Source organism: Peromyscus californicus, unplaced genomic scaffold (assembly GCF_007827085.1).
Source record: "Peromyscus californicus insignis strain IS unplaced genomic scaffold, ASM782708v3 Scaffold_19__1_contigs__length_69161282, whole genome shotgun sequence".
NCBI lineage: Eukaryota > Metazoa > Chordata > Mammalia > Rodentia > Cricetidae > Peromyscus > Peromyscus californicus.
Window position 1 is genome coordinate 34092789 of NW_026294491.1, and position 21966 is coordinate 34114754.

At 44.1% G+C, this 21966-nt stretch overlaps 1 protein-coding gene across 1 annotated transcript; it reads right to left on the bottom strand.

The window, feature by feature from the left end:
- Positions 1 to 1261: 1261 nt before the first annotated feature.
- Positions 1262 to 21300, bottom strand: Il1r2 (interleukin 1 receptor type 2). The gene is made up of 8 exons (XM_052745068.1): positions 21160 to 21300; positions 19711 to 19972; positions 13202 to 13382; positions 11118 to 11292; positions 8438 to 8500; positions 6298 to 6433; positions 4577 to 4719; positions 1262 to 1446 (listed from the first exon to the last, which is right to left on the bottom strand). The coding sequence occupies exons 1-8, from the start codon at positions 21266 to 21268 to the stop codon at positions 1262 to 1264; spliced, it is 1254 nt and encodes a 417-aa protein (XP_052601028.1). The 5' UTR covers positions 21269 to 21300.
- Positions 21301 to 21966: the final 666 nt, after the last annotated feature.

Genomic DNA, 21966 nt, shown 5'->3' on the forward strand with positions numbered 1-21966 from the left:
TTAAAGTTTAAACTACTCCATTGTTTGTGAAAAAAATTAGTGAATTTTTTAAGCAAGCTATATTTTGTTGTTCTTTTGTTCTTTACATTTTTTTTTGAGAATTTCATATATGAGTACTGTATTTTCATTATATCTCCCACCCTCTCCCTCATTCTGCTCCTTCTGTGCCCCAACTCCCTCTCAAATTCATGACCAAAATTTTAGTTATTATTTTATATGTATGTGTATGTATGTGCATATGCCTATATATAACCTGCTGAGTTCATTTAGTGTTGCTCATATGTGTATGTGTTCAGAGCTGACCACGTGGGACTGGGTAACCTACTGGGAGCTCAGCCCTGGAGAAGACTGATTCTCCTTCCCTCCGCAGCCATTAATTAGCTGTGGCTCTTCATGTAGGGATAGAGACTTGTGAAATGCCCCCATCAACTGTTGCCATGTTCAGGTCCTGTTTAGAAGAGCATATTTTTGATATTTCATAAGTGCCACTTTCTCATCATGTCTAGAAGACACTGCCTCAGAGCAGATGCCCCGGACTTCTGTTTCTCACAATCTTTACTCCCTCTCTGAGATGTTCTTTGAGCCTTGGTCTAGGAACTGTGTTGCAGATGGATCAGTTGGAGATAGGCCCTCGACAGGCAGTTGTTCTCTGCAGTTTTGACCAATTGAGGATTCTTGTGGTGGTTTCTATCTGCTGCAAAAGATAATTGCTAATTTTGAATCACTAATGCTTACTGACTCTCCTGCTTGAGTATTTCTACATCATCCTTCCAGAATCCAAATTAAAGCTGCCCTTTCTAAAGGCACATTACACCTTAAGCATCTTTGTACCTCCAGTAGGTCCCATCAGCCTAACCAAACAGACTTCTAGCACACTTTAATTAAAAGAGTGACTGGACTTTCAAAGTATGCTGGAGGGTTTTTGCTCTTATTCAAGACTAATGGCTCCTGTTTTAGTGGTTGTTTGGAGGGGTGAGAAAGGAAGTTACTGTACTAAGGATTGGGCCCAGTGGGCACATGCTCCACAAGACCTCTACAGCTGCTGTGGCTCCTCATGCCTTGTTCTCATCTGTGGACCACAAAGGGCGGGGCTTCCCCTATTCCCTACGCGGTTGCTCCGGGCACTGATTTTCAAGAAGTGTACAGTGTGGACTTCCAACATCTGCTACAAACAAGGAGCTTTGCTAAGCAACAGAGGAAAAACCAGAACCTCTAAATGGCACAGTCACCTCCATAAGAGACGACACAGGTCAGCCTTGTGTTATTTCATTTCCTTTATTTGGTTTAGGCTGGAAGAGAAGTCCTTGTTGTCAGTCCGTAGCTTGGTCAGTCCATATGTCTTTCCAGCCCTCTGTTTACACCGTCTGTGCATCCATATTCCCCCCACAGCCAGGAAGACCAGCGATAGGGGTGCCAGCGCAATGCCCCAGGAGAATGTGGAGGAGACTGTAGAGAGGAGACAGGGTGTGAGAGGGAACATCTCTCTGCAGAACAGGGCAGCACAGGGCAGCACAGGGCAGCAGGGAAGAAACAAATTAGAGTTTGCTTTCTTTGATAAATGTGCACTGATTTCTAGGAAGTTTGTGTCTTACACCAAAGCCAAAGCCATTTGAGGATGACGTCTGTGACATCAGAGAACAAGCAAGGTGGGCAAACCCTGATTAAAGGACGGACGTCACAAAGTAAGGAGCCGAGGCCATGGGGCTGTATCAGCTGTGGGCGGTGCATGTAAGATGGAGCTTGCTTTTGTCTCCATTAGTTGTCTGTGATGTGCCAGGGGACAATCTGTGCCTTGCCAGTGACCTCAGGTGTCATGGGGATTAAATGGGAAATAGAAGCAAAGACAAGAAACTTTTGGGTAAAGAACTTTGGATGCCAAGACTATTTCTTGGGTTCAGTTATTGTATATTTGATTGCTAGACATCTCTGTTATGGACAAGAAGAGATTGGGAATACAATAATAAAGTGTCTATGAAAATAGTGTTATGAGATATCATGTTGAGAAAGCCAGAATTCCACTACATTTTTTTTTGAGATAGAGTCTAAAAAAGATGGAGCCCAGGAGGACCTCAAACTCTTGAGTCCCCCTCGCTTCAGTTCAAGGACTAGGGCTATAGGTATGTAGGATTCCACATTTGTAGGGGTATTCACACACGTGTGTGTGTATGTGTGTGTGTGTGTGTGTGTGTGTGTGTGTGTGTGTGTGTGTGTGAAGTGTGATAGTTCTAGGGTATGTGTATGGGTGTATATATATGGGCATGCATGGAGGTAGATGTGCATGTGGAGGGGATTGTAGGGTCAGTGCGGGTGGGCATATGTGGGGATGTGTAGGTGGATGTGTATGTGTGTGCAGAGACCAGGGACTAACTTGGGTGTCTTCCTCTATCACTCTCCATTTTACGTTTTTAGGCAGGGTCTCTCGCTGAACTTCGATTCATCTCCTGGATGGATTGACTAGCCAGTGAGTCCCAGGATCCTTCTGCCCCTCCTCCCACCACTGTGATTATGGGTGCATGTTATCATTGCTGGCTTTTTACATGGATGCCTGGCATCTGAACTCAGGTCCACTTCACCTGCTAAACTTCTCCCCAGCGTCAGATAACACAGTTGGAGCTATTATTTGCCATGCCCTGCTCAGGAATTAATAGGATCTCAAGCCAGTTCTATGGGGGATTCTCACACTAGCTTACAATTCCACATGGATGAGAACTATTTGAAGCTGCAACTTGTTCTGAGAAACAAGTTGTGTGTATCTCTCAATCCTAATGTGCTCTTGAGAAGCAGCCACAGCCTCCCCAGGGACAAACACACTAAGTTTATGGCCTGGTGATCCAACATGTAAAAGGACTCCAGGGCAGGGACCACACACAGTTCAGGTTCCTTCGTTAATCTGATCCCCAGATTAGGAAGCCACTTTCTGTGGGACTCTGATTTCCAAATCTATACATCACCAAGTCCCTCCCAACTTGAACGGCACTGGGATGACCTGAGACACTACCCCAGACACACAAGCTCTAGTTATCCATTATTCAAGCTGGAAGGAGCCAGGGTAGTTGCAATCTGGGGCAGCTCAGGAGAATGTGTATGGAGGAGGTACCTGGATGAGGCAATAGATGTACCTATGGTCTAATAGAGGTCCGGGTGGGTGGATGCTGGCAGGGTACAGAGCTCAGATGGAGATGTACTTAGCATCAGTTACCATTCCGAGGTTTGGCCAAATCATCATCTTCCCAATTTAAAGTACGTCTACAGCTGTCTCCCCGGGCATGCAAACTGATGTGGAACAAAGGCCTTTCACTGACTGGTGTAGCCTGCTCCAAAGGCTGCATTTAGATTCCTCTCCAGAGTGACTGTGACCTGCAGGTTAGTGTATCCTGGGGCTGTCAACAGAAACTATATTAACTGCACCTCACTTTCCTCCTAGCCATTCAAACAATCAGATTAAATTGTTGAGGTTTGTTTTCTGTCTCTTTTAAATGTCCTTGTATACTACATTTATTTCCTGTTGTTTGGTGGCTTTGACCTTACAGCTGCCCTGAAACCCTGGTCCTCACAAAGCAGGGTAGAGATTTTCAACGTCAAGTTCAAGATAAAGAATGATGTATCACCTTCTAGAGACCATGTGAGATGTCTGGTCAGCAAACCCTGGTGATTCAAGGCACAGCCCCAAGAGGACACAGGGTATTCAGTTCATTGCAGATTTCTGTGTGTTTGCTAAAAATCATTGCAACTTAGTTTTCTTTTTATCTAAGTATAATTTCCCAATGCCGAATGTCCGCCCTACTGACAATTCTTTTTCAGAGTAGAGGTTTGGAGGTCAGGACAGTGACTTAGTAAATGAAGTATTTACCTTCACAAACATGAGGACCAGACTGCAGGTCCCAGCACCTACATATATGCAGGGTAGACATGGCAGCTTGCTTATAATCCCAGTACCCAGGAGAGAGAAAAAGGGAATCCTGGAGCTGGCTGAGTAGCTACACTCCTACAAGCAATGAGCTCTGGGTTAGAGTGAGAGATGCTGCCTAAGTAAATAAAGTGGGGGTGGTTAAAGAAAACTCAGTCTCTGGCGCGCACACACACACACACACACACACACACACACACTTACCCTTGCATATGCACTCATATGAACACACATACGTATGTGCACTTACAACACATACATGTGTCAAAAAAAGAGGTTTTGGAATGGGGAACTATCTTAGTGAAGTGTCTGCTGTGCAGACATGAAGACCTAAGTTTGAATTCCCAGCAGCCATGTAAGAGCTGGGTGCAAACATTTATAACCTCAACTGCGTGGGTGGAGAAGGGCAGATCCCTGGAGCTTACTGGTTGACCGGCCTAGCCAAATCAATATGCTCTATATCCAGTAGGAGACTCTGTCCCAAAAAATACAAGGTGGAGAGCAATTGAGGAAGACATCCAGCATCCATCTTTAACCCCTACACTCATATGCACACCCCTACATGAACATGTATGTACACTACACACACACACTTGAGGTTCATCAGTGTGCAGCTCTGTCCAGCATTCAACAAATGGGTTTTCCTTTCAGTATCCCCCAGATACATACCTTCTTTGACTGTGGTATGGAGTGACTGAACACTCCATGGATTCCTGGCAACACATTTAAAATCTGTTGTCAGATCCTCCCTTGTGACTGGGTCGAAAATCAGAGCCACTTCCACATAGTTCTCATCATTCTCCGAATATTCGCTGGGTGAGAAAACATTTGATTAAGCGTGATATGTCTATGGCAAGTAGACGGGCCTTTTACAAGCTAGCCAGGCAGACACTCTCAAATTAGAAACATCTGTCCTATATAAACTGACCGCGACTTCTCTAGAGTTTGGAGAACTTGCCATCATGTTCGATTCTCATTTGAGAGACCCTCTAGCCTGTTCCGGGGGGGCGGGGGGGACAATGTGTCCTTGAAGATGCTGTTCATTGTAACAAGACATTTGCCAACAGTGAAAACCCATACTCTCCTCTTGGTTTGGATGGAAAACTTCATTTTGGGGAGAACAAAAACACCTTCACTAATCAAGAAAACTAAACAATCAACTAAACAGAAAATTCTAGTTTGGGGAATTTGGCTTCCTCACCAATCGGTTATTGCATGGTGAGGCAGAGGGAGTTTCCAGAAGCCTAGCCGCCCTCAGCAGTGTCCTCCCTCTGCTATTGCTACCCTCATGGCAGAAACAAATCCAGGTCAGAGGCAACAGCCAGCCCGGGGAAGGTACTAGTCACGGTGGCTACCATTCATAATGTTAGCAGAAGCCAAAGATATTTTACTACTATCCATTCATAAGAAGAAAGGCATCCCAGATGTGTTAACTAGAACTATTAAGGAAGCGGTCTGAGTCTATGAACACTGGACATTTATTGTGACTAAGTCTTTGGCAACAAGGAACTGAAAGCAAATGATTATGCTACCATGCATCATCTTCATCCACTAATGGTACCCATAAGGAACTTCTTTTTTTTTTTTTTTTTTTTCTTTTTTTGGTTTTTCGAGACAGGGTTTCTCTGTGTAGCTTTGCGCCTTTCCTGGAACTCACTTGGTAGCCCAGGCTGGCCTCGAACTCACAGAGATCCGCCTGACTCTGCCTCCCAAGGGCTGGGATTCAAGGCGTGCGCCACCACCGCCCGGCATAAAGAACTTTTTGTTAATCTTCCCCAAAATGCAAAAGAGTGACAAAATCCAGGCTAATTCAAAGTATCAAGACTACAACTTTAAAAGTACGGGAAATTTTGGACCATCTCTCTCCTTTCCTGTCAATTTTCAGAGTGCAAAAACCTATTCAAGAGATGGATGCTTACACACAACTAATTCATATTCTCTCTCTCTCTCTCTCTCTCTCTCTCTCTCTCTCTCTCTCTCTCTCTCTCTTTCTCTCTCTCCTTTAGAACACATCAAGCTACAATGTTACCATTCTAATACAGATACTATGGGAAGGCCTCACAATGTTTATGAGGACTTATGAAAATCTTTATGTGTAATGAATGTGACAGAGTGGGAAATGGAAATATACCAACTCTGAAATATTTTAAACATGCAAAAAATCAAGAAATAAATGTTCAAAGAGTCAACTAGTAAACCGCAACTCATACAAGTCTAGAGAATGTTTGGTTCTCAAGATAATTTTTGGCAAAATTCACTTTTTAAAGTTCTAAATCCCCAACAGTTTGTAACATTTTTAAACATAACTTTTATGTCATATTAACAGGCCCTGATTGTAACATTATCTCCAGAAGGAAGTACATCACAGCAGAAGACCCTCACCCACTTACTGGTATAGCCCCTCGGTCACACGGCCTCTTGGGTAGGCCACTGAGATAAAAGTGCTGTTAGCCATCCACCATACAAGGGTGGTGTCAGATGTATCAGTTCCCAGAAACACCTTGCACGGGACTACCAGTCTTGACCCTGGGTATAGCAAGATATAAAACATCAGCCATCAGAACTCAGCAGGGAAACGGGGCCACTTTGCTTCACATCTCTCAGAAAGCTCTCAACACAGGGCCTCCCTTGTCTTTTCAAACACCCCTCACAAGTCAATCCCTTCCTTATGAGGAAATTTAGTTTCCTCAAATGGTTCTGCTCAAGTAAAGTTTGCATACTTATTTACCAAATGTCTCCAAGACTGTCCACTGGTCTGTGCAGGCAAAAGCCCCAAAGCACATGTACTTAAATGGCCCCATCAAGGCCACTCAGTTCCTATGGAGCCTTCAATGCTCAAAGACTGTCTTCTTCTACACTGATTCTAACTACAGAAAATCTAGCCATACGTGATGCTTTCTTTCGGACCACTGCTGGTCTTAGCTTTACTCTTTCCCTATGGGAGGCTCCATTCCAAGAGGGCCCGAGTTTAGAATTAACCCTTTGAAAGTCAACTGCATATTCTAAGGACGGCAACTTCTATACAACTGTGCGACGGGATGGTGCCAATGCCTTGCCTCAGTCATAGAAACTCATCTTTCTTTCTGAGTCACCAAAGAGTAGACAGTGAAAAAGGAGAGCAAATCCCATTCACTCAGATATTACTCCTAAGATACACCTCCTGCAGTTTGCCTGTTAATAGGTCTGGTCCCGTGTCACACTCAGAGAGAGCATCAGCTCTCCTCCATCACTTCTTGTCCCTGTGGCCTTAAACACTCACCATTCCCACCCCTTGCTACAGTATAGCCCATTCATGCCTAATGTAGAGAAAGTCTGGCCCTATGCCCAGAACTGAGACAACAAAACAAAACAAACAGTAGTCACGTGACTCCATTACTCACAGCAGTACCTTCAAAGCAACAGGTTGGGACTGGGCTTCACTTAGCTGCCTGGGTAGCACCTGAGATCTGGAAACCTGGGAGCCAGGCAGTACCTACAAACCACTGTCTCCACTACTCTGGCTTTCAAGTAGCTGGTCAATAGGAAAGCATAAGGGATACAACCAATTCCAACCTCTGCACAAGAGCCCCCTGTTCCTAGGGCCTCGGGGTTAAACTTTAATATTTGAACCCAACACTAAACAGAATTAATAATGTTTTGTTTTAAAAAGGACTCTGAAGCCAGGGCTTGATGAATGAATATCAGAACTATTAAAAAAAAAACCTATATTACTAAAAAAAACAAGCACATAGAAAGGGTATATACATGTCGGCTGGCTTCCCAGGTATGCAGACCAGAATCTGCATCCAAACTTGATACCAAGTGTGAGTTTCTGAAGTGCACTGTATCTCCATGACTCCTCCGTGGCTTTTCCTTGGGGTAAATAGTAGAAATAAAACCTTCCTTGAGAGTTGGTGTTGGCATGGCATGAGCGCCCACTGGTCAGAGTAGATGCTCAATAAATGACCAGCCCTTCCCTCCCATGAACATCAAAAAGGGTCTAGTGCAGTTCATTCATGTGCCTGCACTGGCCACGCACTACGGACCATCCAACAAGTGTGCTGGTCAGGACTTTCTGCAGCGGCATAGGGTGGAAATGGAAAGCCCTTTTTATCAGACCATTAAACGGCTATTGCAGCTACTCTGATAACAAGAAACCGTCTCTGCAGCTGCTGCTGGCTTTGTTTGACAAATGGATTCTTACAGGGATTCTGAGCAGCTCCTAAATATTGAGAACATGAATTAAGTTAAATATACTAAATATACCGGCTCTGTGGACTCTTTCCTACAGTGAATAACTGTGACCAAATCATTTGCCTCATTACATTTAGCTTTTTGTAGGTATAACTTTGAGAACATAAAGTGTCATTGCTCTCAAATGTAATCCTAAAAGTAGTTGGCAAAGACAGAGGTCCCCTACATTGCTTATGTCAGCTCCTACATATTGTGGCTTCTGGGCTCCCCTCGAACACTCTACACTCAAAGGCATGGTGTGGTCAGCAGACACAGGCCCCCAAACCTCAGATAGGCACATGGGATGCAGATCCTTACCCAGAGATGCTGGTATTGTCTCTAGGGGAGAAATAATCACAGGGATGGACTCCGTGGTTGTTTCTGAGAAGGTGGGAAAGAAAAGATTGCGTTAGGGAAGGCTCGGTTTCGAGCTGAGATTTGAATTCCATTGTTTAGCTAATTAAGTGATCCTTCCCCATGTGGCCAGGCATTTCGAGAATCGGCCTTTGTCTGGCAACGGAAATGGGCTCTCTGTAAAACTGAGTATCTTAAGCCAATACTTTTCCCGGCAGAGACATTACTGGAAGAGGCCACAGTTACACATTCCTCTGACAGATGTCTTTTTTATCTGCTCTGTGATGAACAATTAGCTAGTCCTCTCCCAGGCTTCCTGAATGCACACTGATGATATCCACAGGATGGCTTTTGCCTAAAGGTCTGCCCTACCCATCAACACTAAAGATCCACTTCTTCAAGAGCAGGCACAGGGGTTGGAAAGTTGCCCGTGTGTGAAACTAATCCCACACTGGTCACTGATGTCTTATTCACTAAGGAGATAAACTCTTTAGGGAGGCTGGAGTGGACCTCTGAGGGATTTGAACCAGCTTGAGGAACTGGGCACCTGACATGGAGCAGAAAGGACAGCTGGGGAGGGAGGGAGGGGTTGGAAGCCATCCCTCAACTGGCCTCAAGAGTCCCCTTTCATCTGCTAAAGAGCACTGAAATGAGCACCTGCTGAGTGGACAGTGCAACTTAAGGGGCAGATGGCTTCTCCACTGGGAAAGTGGCATTGTTACCTATAACAAGGCTGGGACAATCAAGGAAGAAAGACCAGCCTCAGGGATGGTTCCCCAGCTTGAGGGTGCACCTGCAAGGCCTTGAGGGGGAAGGGCTTGGGAAATGCAGAGTTCAGCGCCTCAACTCCCAAGCTCCAGTTTAGCAGATCTGCACAGGACCTTAGATTCTTCTGCGTGGGGACTACTCAGATTCTGTGTGGGAGGTGTACTCAGGTGACCTTGCTGCTTCTGGTTCAAGGTCACCATTTGAGAACCACTGAGCCTCCCCAGTTTCACAGCTCAGTACAAAGTGCAGGTCTGCCGCCCCCTAGTGTTTCTACACAGTATCACACAAACAAGCCATGAAGAATGTTCTCAAGCACTACTTTGAAATTAGCAAGGAGTTCTCACAGGACAGGGGAAAAAAAAAAAAGGATAACCCAGAGGCTTGGGTTCATGGAGGATAAGATATTCTTTATGATACAAATGAATCTCTGGGTTCTGTGAGAGAAGTTATTTTCCCTTCACAGAACTTGTTTAACCCCCAATGTTTCCAAAGCTCTCTGAAGTCCACCTTTAATTAAAGACTTGAATTGTGTCTGCTCCTCAGTATAAAGAAATGCTGCATATTCTCCAGGACAGAGTCTGTGGCTCACAAATTTTATTCTCCTCTCACTTAGCTTCCTCTCCAGCATGGAAGAGGTGGGATGGACATGAAGCGGCTGTTAAATGCTGCCTGACCCGGCCTACCACATTCTTTTTACGTATAATCTATCCTGGTATAGGCTGAGCATCCCTTCTCCAGGTTTTCAAAATCTAAAGTACTCTAAAATCTGAAATTTATTGGGCACTAATTAATGCCATGCATGGAAAATTCCATACTGTGAAACTTGGTTTTATGCACAGAGTTATTTACAATACTGTGATAGCCATCTTGGTGGCGTTCATCTGTAATCTCAACATGGGAAGGCTACAGTAGGTTCTCTAGTTAGAAGCCAGGCTATAGCCCCTGGACCACATAGTCATTTTAAGAACAGCCTGAGACCCTGTCTCAAAAAGAAAAATAATAATAAAACATCACATCAAACTATTTTTGGGTTATGCGTAAAAATATATGTGAAGCATAAACCAATGTCATGTTTAAACTTGTACCTATCCCCAATATATTTCATTATGCCAGTGCAAACATGCCAATTCTTTGGGGGAAAAAAATTAAGATTCTGCAGGTTTTTGCGGTCAACTTTCAGTCAGGTAGTGCTCAACCTGAACGAAGGGCCACTAGACATATACTCCACAGACAACAGCCAGGGCACTTTGAACGGGCCATGTCCATGCATAGCACTCTGGCCAAAAACCCAGCAAAACAGCAGCTCTCGACTTTCCTAATGCTGAGACCCTTTAATACAGCTCCTCATGTTGTGGTGACCCCCAACCATAACACAACTTCATTGCTACTTTCATAACTGCAATTTTTCTACTGTTACGTATCTTAATGTAAATATCTAATACGCAGGATATCTGATGCGTGACCCCCAAAGGGGTCAAACCGGCAGGCTGAGAACCACCACAGTAAAATCTCTGGACCTTAGAAGTATATACTAGGGCATGGCAAGTGTGTCCTGACCGGCTCAGTTTGCACCTTCCATTTTCCAGAAGGACACCTGGGTTTGGCCTCCTCTAGTGGTGAGTTTTAGGCTTGCCATTTTCAAATACCCACTTTAACCCTTTACCTGCCGAAGAATTAATTCTCCTTCTCTCAGAACTCCCTGGTAGATACTGTTCAAAGTATCTTGCACATGTCTTAGTAACCTTTAGACTAGTTGACACACACGTTTTTCTTTTCCTTTATGCCAAAGACATTCCAGGGCTTCTATGTGATTCTGAATTTTTTCTCATTATGCTGCTTCTAGGCATGGCAGGTACCTCAGTGGTTAAGTATTTACCTTTGACCCGGAGTTCAATACTCCTAGTGACGTTGTATTCCTTGCCCTTGTGGAGAAATGTCGCAACACATCTGTAATAGCCCGCGTCTTCCATGGATGTGTTGGCTATCAGCAAGCGTGTGGGGTCCCCTGCTCTTAGAAATTTCTTATTGCCTTTATCCAAGAGGACAGAGCCCTTGAGGGGAAATGTATAATAAAGTTACATCATAGAATAACGTAACTCTCAAGCACTCGGATCATATCATCACTGTCAATCAATGTAGAGCCTACAACCCAAGAATTTCCCTGGTACATGTTTACATTGACAATTTTGTCTTTGGGGAACACCTTTAGCTGAATTTTTAGGAAAATGATTTTTTTTTTTTCTTGAGGCAGGATCTTATCATGTAGCCCACATTGGCCTTACACTCCTAATTCTCCTGCCTTAGCTTTCTGGATTCTGGGAGGATATGGATGTGCCCCCATACCCAGTTTAGGAGAAGGAATCTGTTACCATCTGATTTTTTTTTAAGATTAACTTATTTTAGGCCATTTAAGTACAAATATATTTAAGATCTAACATGAAAACCCGAAGAACAAGGATGGGAAGGGAGCATGTTGCAGGAATTTCTTTAAAAATCATTTCAATTTCAGGACTTACTACAAGAGAGAACATTTTTAATTAAATAAACAGGGGAGCTGGGGTCCGTCTTCTCATATGGACACGGAGTCCGGTAGGTTCCCTGCAAACAGAACCCTCGAGAGCAAGGCCTCCAGTAAAACAGGAGAAGTATACAGGGTGAGAACAATCCTCAGCATACCATGTCCTCAAGAATATTGCTTTCTAAACCATGATAAACCTATGCATGTTGTTGTGTACCTGTAATCTCAGCACTGGAGAAGCTGAGACAGGAGGATTATGAGTTTGAAGCCAGACTGAGCTACATAGAGAAACCCTGTCGAAAGGAGGAGGAGGAATGAGGCAGAGGGGCTGAGGAAGAAGGGAGGGTGGGAGAGAGGGAGGGAGAGAGGGAAAAAGAAAATGTGATCAAAACTCAAAGGTTTTAGTAATCAAACATAACCTTGAGTGACATCACAATCACACTCTGGGTGGAACACAGACAAATGACTTGTCTGAGACAGCCAGTGACTTGTCGTCAAATACACTTCATTAAAGGACAGGATTTTACAGCTCCTAGCATGAATAGACAAACATGGACACAGGGCATGATATCACAGTTGTTCTGCAAACTGAGACTTTGGGTCAGTTTCTTCTGTTCCTGTCATCTGTAAAGGAAAGAGATGAGCAGTTCCTACCGCGTTAAGCTATTTATTGAGGTTGGAACATGCTCATCATAGTACATACTCAGAAATGCTCAGCATGACCACGGATGGAGCAGCTATTGCTAATGCCGTCATGCTAGCCCCCTTTACTAAACATGGGATAGAAGTAAGTACCGTGCCAGGTGCTTCCTGCAATCACTCTTTCTAAACCTAGCGAGGGCCCTCTCCAGCTCACCAGGCTTGTACACAAACTACTTTCAGAAAAACATTTTAAAGTTTACAGTATTGAATTGCTGTGACATGTATAAATGTGTGTGTGCCCATGCACACATGTGCATTTTGTCATTATAATACTAGTCAACTGGTTAACCTATTGATTAAAGGACCAATTCTTATCAATGACTAAACGAATACTAGACTTCTCAGCATCACTCTATGATCTAGATCAGAGGTTGGCAAGTTCTTTCAGATAAGAGACAGATGGGAATGTTTTAAAGCCATCAGTCTACCTGGTCTCTGTCACAACTGTTCAGTGGTACACAGACAATCCATGACCTGATGGTATGGCTGTGTCCTAACAGTCAAAAGCTCTTTTGCAGCTATTTACCCTGGAATCACTTCATAAGTCTATCTACATGAACCTTACTCAAACCACAGAAAAACCAGACAATACTAATCACCACCATTTTAATTAATATTATAATTCTAAACATGGAAGTGTATGTGTGTCTACATGGATGTATTGTCTTCAAACAGGTTTTGCGTATGTGTCCTATGGGCTGTAAGACATGTTTTAGTGGCGGACACGTTTTGAAGCATACCTTATACCACTGTACTCTTCCACCAGTTTTGCTGGGGATGAATTCTTTCAGGTCAGGGCACACTAGTAACCCGGTGGCTGAGACAGTTGAGATTTGCAAGTAGGAGACAAGTGGCAGAGACACATCAGTGTCCTTAAACACCTTGAGTTCCACGGACATTTCCTCACAGTGAGATGTGTTTCTAATTGTTTATCAAGAAAAAAAAAAAAAAAAGAAAAGAAAGAGGCAATGAACGGCCAGACAGAAGGACAAAAGCTAATGCACGTGAGAACAACTCCCCACCCCATTCAACCCTGCCTGCATTGTCTTGATGACTATTGCTTAACTCCCGATTGCTCTAAGTTCTTGGGATATAAAAAGCTTCACATCCTAACTGCGATAAAGAAGCTGTGTGTCCTGTGCTTTTTCATGAAGGGCCCTACAGAAGCTTCATTCCAGAGCCCAGGACACTAAGAAACCCCCAAGTCTTCTCCAAAGGGATTCAAAAATTGAGAACCTTGAACCCAGCCTGGATATGATCCAAGGAACCATGCCGAAACAGATGGTTTCCCAAGAACCACTGTCTCCATTAAAGAAAAACCTCTTTCCTTCCCGAGGAATCCTTTACCAACTGATTTCTAGTTTCAGAAAACTGCTGAGAACTTCGTGTTTGAGCTTTAAAAGACACGAACAAAAATGCATGACGGGGGTGGGGGGGAGGAACACACAAGTAATTTGGTAAGATGTTTTTACGTGTTTGTCAGCCCCACCCATAACCCTACTATTGTGATTCCATCAAGCCCTTAGAACTGAGAAAAGGCCAGGGGTAGGCAAAAACATTGCTGGAAATACGAGGGGAAATGGATGAAGGATAGAAGAGATTAATAAATTTAATGTTTAAAATAGAAGAACAAGGGATTAGAAGCAAGAGCAGTGGTAGAGCATGCATGCACTTAGTGTGGATAAGGCTCTGCATTTAATTTGCACCATCCAAAAAAATGGAACAAACTAAAACAGAAAAAATATAATTGTATCAGCTAAGACCCTAAGATGAACAGCTACTTAAGATGAATAACACATCAACTGAGACCATGAGAATCAACTGTAAATATAGTATAAAAGTTACTTTCACAAGAAAATCTAACAGTATACATCCAAAGAAGCAATAACATACGACAGATATACATGAGAGATTTGATAATCACTTAACTGAATGAAAGCTTTAAAAAGGAATTACAAACATAAAACCAAGAAAAATTAAATTAGATGGGCAATTTATGCACAAAGAAAATACAGAATGTTAACTCCCACTTTAAAAAAAAAAATGAGTAATCACACTTGGGATTTGAAGGGCATTGAGAAATCAAGCTGGATCTATGCTGGAAGTTCCCTCCCCACTGGCCAGCCTTCGCAGTGCCAGAGAGTGCTTTGCAAACTGTGGGAGGAGAAAAGTCACCACCAGTCTAACTGGCTGTGGACCCCATAAGCTACAGCTTCCTGTCTGGCAAGATATGCCCACTGATCTAAGAATGGCATGGCTCTTATGGAGCTAACCAGCTGCTCTCTGGTTAGATCGGAGGCTTCCTCCACAGGAGGAAATGCATGCTTGGTTCCATAAGCCTATTCTCCAAGGCTAGAGAGGTCATAGGTCCTACGAGGAAACTTGCTACTCTTGTTTTGTAAATGGGCATGATGTCAAACTGCCTTCTAAATATTTATGTTTATACCCATAGATGAACGCTGTTCTCAGCCTTCATCAGAGAAGCCTCCTTTTGCAGTGAGTGGCAACACAGAGACTCAATGCTGGTACAAGTGTAAAGAAGAGGTGACTATGGAGCTTGGCCCTAAGCAGGACATTCATAGCACCCAGACTCGGAGAACACTGCAGAAGAAGAGATGGAAAGAATGTTAAGACCCTGAGGTTGGGGTAATGCCGCGAAACAGCAGTGACACAGCCACTGTGTCCATGAACTTGCAGCAGCTGTGGTCACCTGTATAAGATCGGGCTGGTTACAATTGCACAGTGCACTGGGGAGGAGCTCCTGAGGCCCACCCCTCACTGAAGAAGAACTGTGGGCAATGAACGGGTCCCAAGGGAAGCAGCTGTCCTTTTCTCCAATGGTGCGGCCACTGATAAATTTCCCATGTTCCACTAGTAAGTAACGACCCACTCATGCTTTTATGCAAGCAACCACGATTAAACATAATGGGTCGTGCACACAAAAAGACACCAAAGTTGGAAGAGGATTTGGGGGAAGAAAAGGGATTTCAATGGAAAAAAAGAGGGGGATGAAGGACAGTAATGGGGAATGAAAACAACCACCATTCAGTAAATATGTGTATGAAGTTGTCCAATGAATCATCACATTACAAATTGAAGAGAGGCAAATGAGAAGTCTGGAGAGTGCTCGCAGTAGCTAGTTTTAGCGAAGTGATCATCAGGTGAGTAATATTTATGAGAGTCATGATTATTACAGTGCTTTCAACTAAAGTAAATTAAGTACACATTTAAGTAACCTTAAATTAACCATATATATGTGTATGTACATATTATTATAGTGTTTTCAACTAAAGTAAATTAAGTTCAAATTTAAGTAATCTTCTAAGTCTCTATAGCTACTAAAAGGCAAAAATCAAATGCTCTTGGAAATCCCATAAACTACGAGAAGTCTCTAGAACCCAAGCTTGCCAGACATATTGCAAGTCCCAAGCTTGTTCGTATTATTGATCTGGTATTTATTCCAGTTTTTTTTCTATTTTTCCATTTTTTTCATTCCATTATTTCCCCCTTGGGCAAAACATTAAGGCTGAGGACTGTTTGTCCTGGCAACATTGTTTTGACTACTCTGAGCGAGAGAGAAAGGTCATGTAAGTTGCCAATAGCAAGAGCACAAACATAGAAGAGCCGGGCAGACTCGTGTCCTGGAACTGTAAATGCTAAAGTTTGTTCTAGCAGTGGCTGGAGATTTCCACTCTGGTTGAAGCCCAGTATTACACAGTTGGAAGAGAAGGCAAACATTCCCCCAGGCAAGGAGCACTTAAACACCGAGGTCTTCACCACCCCACCTTAATCTCAGTGCTCCCCTTTTCCCTGCAAAAAATAAGGGCATTAGCTATAACTCTTAATCTAGCATAAAAACTAACTACAAGGCCAACATGCTTCTGTTCACCCCTCCCTAACACTTGTACCTCTAGGCAGTCGCCCTGCAGGGGCTCCATGCTCCTATTGGTCAAAGACCAGGAGTCTCCGTACACCAGATCCTTCCCATGCTGCGGTTAGCGTATTCAACCCTCCCAACAAAGCTCTCAAGGGGGGAGAAAACTGAGACTTGAGTGTCAGGATATAGGGTAGGGGTGGGAGGTAGGCAGCTAAAATTCCCATTTATGTCTGATTCCAGATTCAGTAGTTGTTGTTTTTTTTTTTTTTTCTACTACACTTCCTAATTTTCCTGGGAGTATTCCTCAGAGAAAGTCAAATGAAAACCTAGCAGAAAAGAAGCTGCAAAATTAGATGTTCCCATTTCCCCAATACAAGGAATAAGAGATCCCTGGCCTGCTTCCTCAGCAAGAGTCGACAGGTCTAAACCCGTCTCTAAGTTATTTATAGGGGGAGTGAGCCACACAGACCATAGTGCCAAGCTGGATTTGATCTGAAAGAATGTTCAATGCCATGAACACATGCATGTTTCTTACACACCCCACCTCAGACTGGGTCTGGTGTTGTCTGAGCTTCCTCCATTCCTGCTAAGAACACCAGCTTGTCTGGACCTCCTTCTAAGTGTCAATATCCTGGGCGATCTCTCCATAAATGAGTTAATGAAATCTAGAAGGTCTCTAAAGCCAGCAGGTGGGTGGAGTAAGCAGAGGCCGGGGAACAGAAGTAGCCATCTGGAGAGGGAAGGCGATTCTCCTGTCAGGTCAAGGGTGTGTCCTAACCCTTTCAGAAGAACTGTACCAGCAATGATTAAGATCGTCAACGTGCAGCCAACAACTTCACCCTTCAAGAAGCAGCAGGGTACATCAACACCAACCACTGAAGGAAGAGCCATCTTTTTAACAAATGGTGCTGAGAAAGGAGCAAAGCCCCATGCAAAACCAGGGCCAGACCCTTGCCTCACATCGCATGCAAAAATTAGCTCAAAAACGTACCAGGCACCTGAAACATAGGAATTAAACACATAGGAAGAACATATCATGTAGGAAGAAAATGCAGGGGAAAGCTTTATCACTTCGAATTCATCTGTGATTCCCTAACCCCAGAGAACACAAACAATAGGGGGGAAAGTACATAATTTAGAACTCACCAAAATATAAATGCATTTCTGCAAAGGACACTATCGATGGAGTGAATAAGCAAGCCAGAGAGTAAGATAAGGTATCCCCAAGTCATACAGCTAATAAGGTGTAGACATCCCAAACTCCTTCAACTCAATAGCAAGCAATAAACAGTGCCGTTCTCAAAACTGGCAAGGACTTGAGTAGCTTGAGTTGCCATTTCTCCAAGAAATATACACAAGTGGCCAAGAAAGACATGGAGAGCTGAAACCCCAGGAAACTACAATCAAGGACATGAGTCACCATTTCACACACATTAGAACAGCACTGTGAAAAATAAAAAGCAACCAGCATTGCCAAGAATGGAGATCATCAGGACCCCTGTGGGGATGGAAGTCAATGTGCTGCTGTGGAAAACAGATTGGTAGTTCCTAAAAAAAATAGTAAGAACAGATATAAATTGCCAGGTGATCCAGAAACATGACCAAAAGCTTGTGTAGTTATTCATAATGGTGTTACTGAAGATAGGCACAAAGCAGAACACATCTGAGTGTTCACGGAAGGACAAATGGACAGACAGACAGTAGGATGTTTGCACCATAAAACAGCAACGATCAGCCTTGAAAAGGGAGGGAATTCAGACATGGGCTGTAATGTTTGCATGGAGCATCTACAGAGGCAGATCTATAGAGACGGAGGGTAGAATCGTGGTTGTCAGGGGCTGGAGGTGAGGAACAGATGGACAGCTGCAGTTTAATGAGGACCAAGCTTCAGTCTGGGAAGAAGAGGAAGTTCTGGAGGTGAACGATGATGATGGTTTTGCAACAGTATGGAAGTACTTAACTTGCTTGAGCTGCACACTTAAAGATAGTTGACATGGTAGGGTCTATGTTATATGTATGTTACAACAACTTTTTCCAAAAGCAATGGGGACATAAAATAGGGAATATTGGTCCAGATTCATGGTGTATCCCCTCCTCCTGCCCCAGAAGAACTTCCCATGCATATGGATTTCCCTTATCTATGTAATAGTCAACTGGACTCATCTACTTCTAAGACTCCATCCTGTTTTAAAATTCTCCTTGGGACATCCCATTCATGTCTCGTTTCTCTGCCATGTGGAGTCATCGGTGAAGAGCACAAAGCAGGTCCCCATCTTTCTGGGACTCATGTTCTGACGGTAGACAAATGTCATGTTCCCCTGGTAGGGAAAACTTCATCAGAAAATAATAATAATAATAATAATAACATGAGGGTAAGGAGAGAGAACCAAATGCTGTGCCAGCTAACATGACTGGGGAGTTCTCTCCAGAGAGGTGACATTTGAGCAGAGATCAAATACACCACAGAGGGGAGGGAGGGAAGGAGGGAGCTATAATAATGTCCTGGCTTGCTTTCTATCACTGATAAACATCATGACTAAAAGCAAATTGGAGAGGAAAGGGTCTATTTCAGCTCACAGCTTATACAGTCCATCATGAAGGGAAGTCGAGGCAGGAACTGAAGCAGAGGCCATGGAGGAATACCGCATGGCTTTCTCAGACTACTTTCTTACACAATCCAGAACCTTCAGACCAGGGCTGGCATTGCCCACAGTGAGGGTGGTGGTTTGAAAAAGAATGGCCCCCAGAGGCTCATATATTTGAAAACTTGGTTGTTAGGGAATGGTGTTATTTTGAGACAGATTAGGAGACATGACCGTACTGGAGTAGGTACGGCCTTGTTGGAGGAAGTATGTCACTGGAGGGTGGACTTTGGGGTTTCAAAAGCCTAAGCCAGTCCCAGGGTCTCTTCCTGCTGCCTGTGGATCCAGATGTAGAACTCTCAGCTACTTCTCCAGCACCATGTCTGCCTGCATGCCATGATGCTTCCCACTGTGGTGATAATGGACTAGAACCTCTGAAGCTATAAGTAAGCCCCAATTAAATGCTTTCTTTTATAAAAGTTGCCATAGTCATAGTGTCTCTTCATAGCAATAGAACATTGACTAAGACAGTGGGCTGGGCCCTTCTATATAAATCATTAATCAAAAAGTGTCCCACATTAACTGCCTACAAGGAAATCTGATGGAGACAATTCCTCAATGGAGTTTCCTTTCTCCATGAAGCTAGCTCATGTCAAGTTAACAAAATAAATAAATAAATCCTACTGGGCACAGGGATTCTGCAGGGACACCAAGGAGACCATCATGTGATGCTGGAAACCTTGGACTCCAATGTCTGGAGCCACACTGCCCCAGTCCCAGAGTGTCTTACCTGAATGTGCAAATGTAGGTACCAGAATCCTGCTGCACTGCTGGCACAACCCAGAGGGTGGCATCCTCAACCCACAACCTTGCCTCATCTCCTGGGACCAGCTGAGAGGAGTTCATTTTACGCCAGGTCAGAAGGGTGTGGGAGCTGGCAGAGGCATCCGAATGAGGCCATATCAGGGGGCACCTCAGAGCCACGGGCTCGCCTTCCAGCCTGAATTCAGCTTTGAAATCCCTGCCACGAAATCGGCAGTTGTCTCCAGGCACTGATGGTCAGAGATAGTAGACTTTAGGTCCCAAACCTGCTCACATCACCAAACCGCAAGCCCCCAAACTGAGGGAGGCCCCAACAGAAGGATACACAATGTGATCTATGTAAGATTCTGTGTGTTCCCAACAAAATGACCTGCACCCCGGGTCCCATGAGCAGTGCCCCCTGTTTCTATGCTTTAGACTCCCCAAATGATAACTGGGGACCATCAATTTCAATTTTCATCCTGAGGAGGCAGCTAAATTGGATTCACAATATGATTTTTTTAAAATGGGGGGGGGGGGAGGGGAGGGGGCTAGAGTGCCATTCTTCAGCATCTACATCAGAAGGCTCACAACCATCTGTAACTCTAGTTACAGGAGATCTGACACTCTCTTCTGGCCTTCTAGGGCACCTGCACACATGGGTGCATGTGCACACGCACGCAAGCGCGCGCGCGCGCGCGCACACACACACACACACACACACAAATAAAAACAAAATTTTAAATCGTTTTTAAAGATTTAAATACATGGTCATATTTTTTTCATTTGTTGATATTAAAAGTTGAACTATATAAATACAGATAAAACAGATTGGTTGTGATCAAAAGAAACTTTTTTATGCTAAGCTTCCACCTTTGATACCCACTAGCCATTTGTCTCTGACTCCAGTCCCTGGAAGATAAATTCTCAGTAACCCTGACTCAGTGAATCTCACCCAGAAATATACACCCATGACCATGACTTTTATGATATGACTGACTGCTTTTTTTTTTTTGCTTCTGCAACCTTCTTATGCAGACATTCAAGGACTATTTTGCGGTCACCTTGATTACCTAATCTTGGTGGAGCAGAACACTCTCTGCTTGCCTGTGCAGATACTCAAGGTCTTCTTGCAGTTTTCATCTTTAAAAACTCTTCCCTTACCCTCCTTGGAGCAGCAGGCTTGAGCTTGGCCCAGAGATTCCTGTCCTGCTAACAGCTTCAATAGACTTAACTAATTCCAACCTGGATTAAGTTTGTGGTCTTTTTCTAGGGGTCTCAAACTCCATAACAAATGTATCTTTGAATAAGGGCAGATCGATCGGCCATGATCTAAATATTTACAGTTTGCTGTCTGTGAGCAGAACCCCATTGGAGAACTGTGTTCCCCAGACACACTGGGTCCAACCCCTTCCCAGCTGAAGTGGTTGTTTCTTACCTGTGTGCTTCTCTGATGAAATGGGAGATCCAGAAACCCCTTCTGTGTGCACCACTGATGAAGTGGTGAGAGCAGAGACCCCAGTCACCAACACACACAAGATGAACATTGTCCGCACCAACTTCCCGGGGGCACGGGACTCTCGGAGCCTACAAGAGGAGAAAGAGGCATTGGTAGGAGTGTGAGTTTCCATGGGAAGATGGTCCTGGGGCAGTGGGTGGGAGGTGGAGGACAGAACAGGGTCTTGAAACTGCACCTGACAATGGGAACATTTGGTCTAGAGATTTTTGAATAAGAAAATTCAAACTATTTGTATCTGTCTCCCTGTGGCTGTATTTCTGAACATGCCTGACATTAAAAGCCCAGGCACCTCCCACAGACCTACCTGGAATGGAAATTTCAGGTCCCAAGTGTCTGTCTCTCCAGAAATGCACCTCCGCAGCTCCAGCCCTGGGCCATTGTTTGCACTCTTTCCTCCTCCAGGCGTGTGCCCACACACCACTCTCTACGTGAGGCCCCTCCTCACCCTCAGCATGAACCTTGCACCACTTTCTGACCCCAGGCCACCCTCCACATCCTCCTCTCTGGCTCCGTGGTCTTCTGCAACAATTCTTCATTGAACACACACACACACTCTATGTCGATGAAGACTCCCTTCATTTTAGTCACTGTCCTACTGAACCCCAACTCGCTTGTTGAACAATTCAACAAATCACTAGAAGCCAAAAGATCCTCAGGTTTTACTTGTCATGGAGCTTTTCCTGGTTCCATGTGGTCAGATTTAACAGATCATGGATGGAAAATCAG

Bases quoted from the DNA above. Each gene is read 5' to 3' on its own strand.
- Il1r2 (XM_052745068.1), bottom strand. From the start codon at position 21,268: ATGTTCATCTTGTGTGTGTTGGTGACTGGGGTCTCTGCTCTCACCACT. The intron at 19,973-21,159 runs GTAAGAAACAAC...TCTGACCATCAG, and splicing joins TTCATCAGAGAAGCACACAG to TGCCTGGAGACAACTGCCGA. The intron at 8,501-11,117 runs GTAAATACTTAA...CCACCTTCTCAG, and splicing joins TATTGAACTCCGGGTCAAAG to AAACAACCACGGAGTCCATC.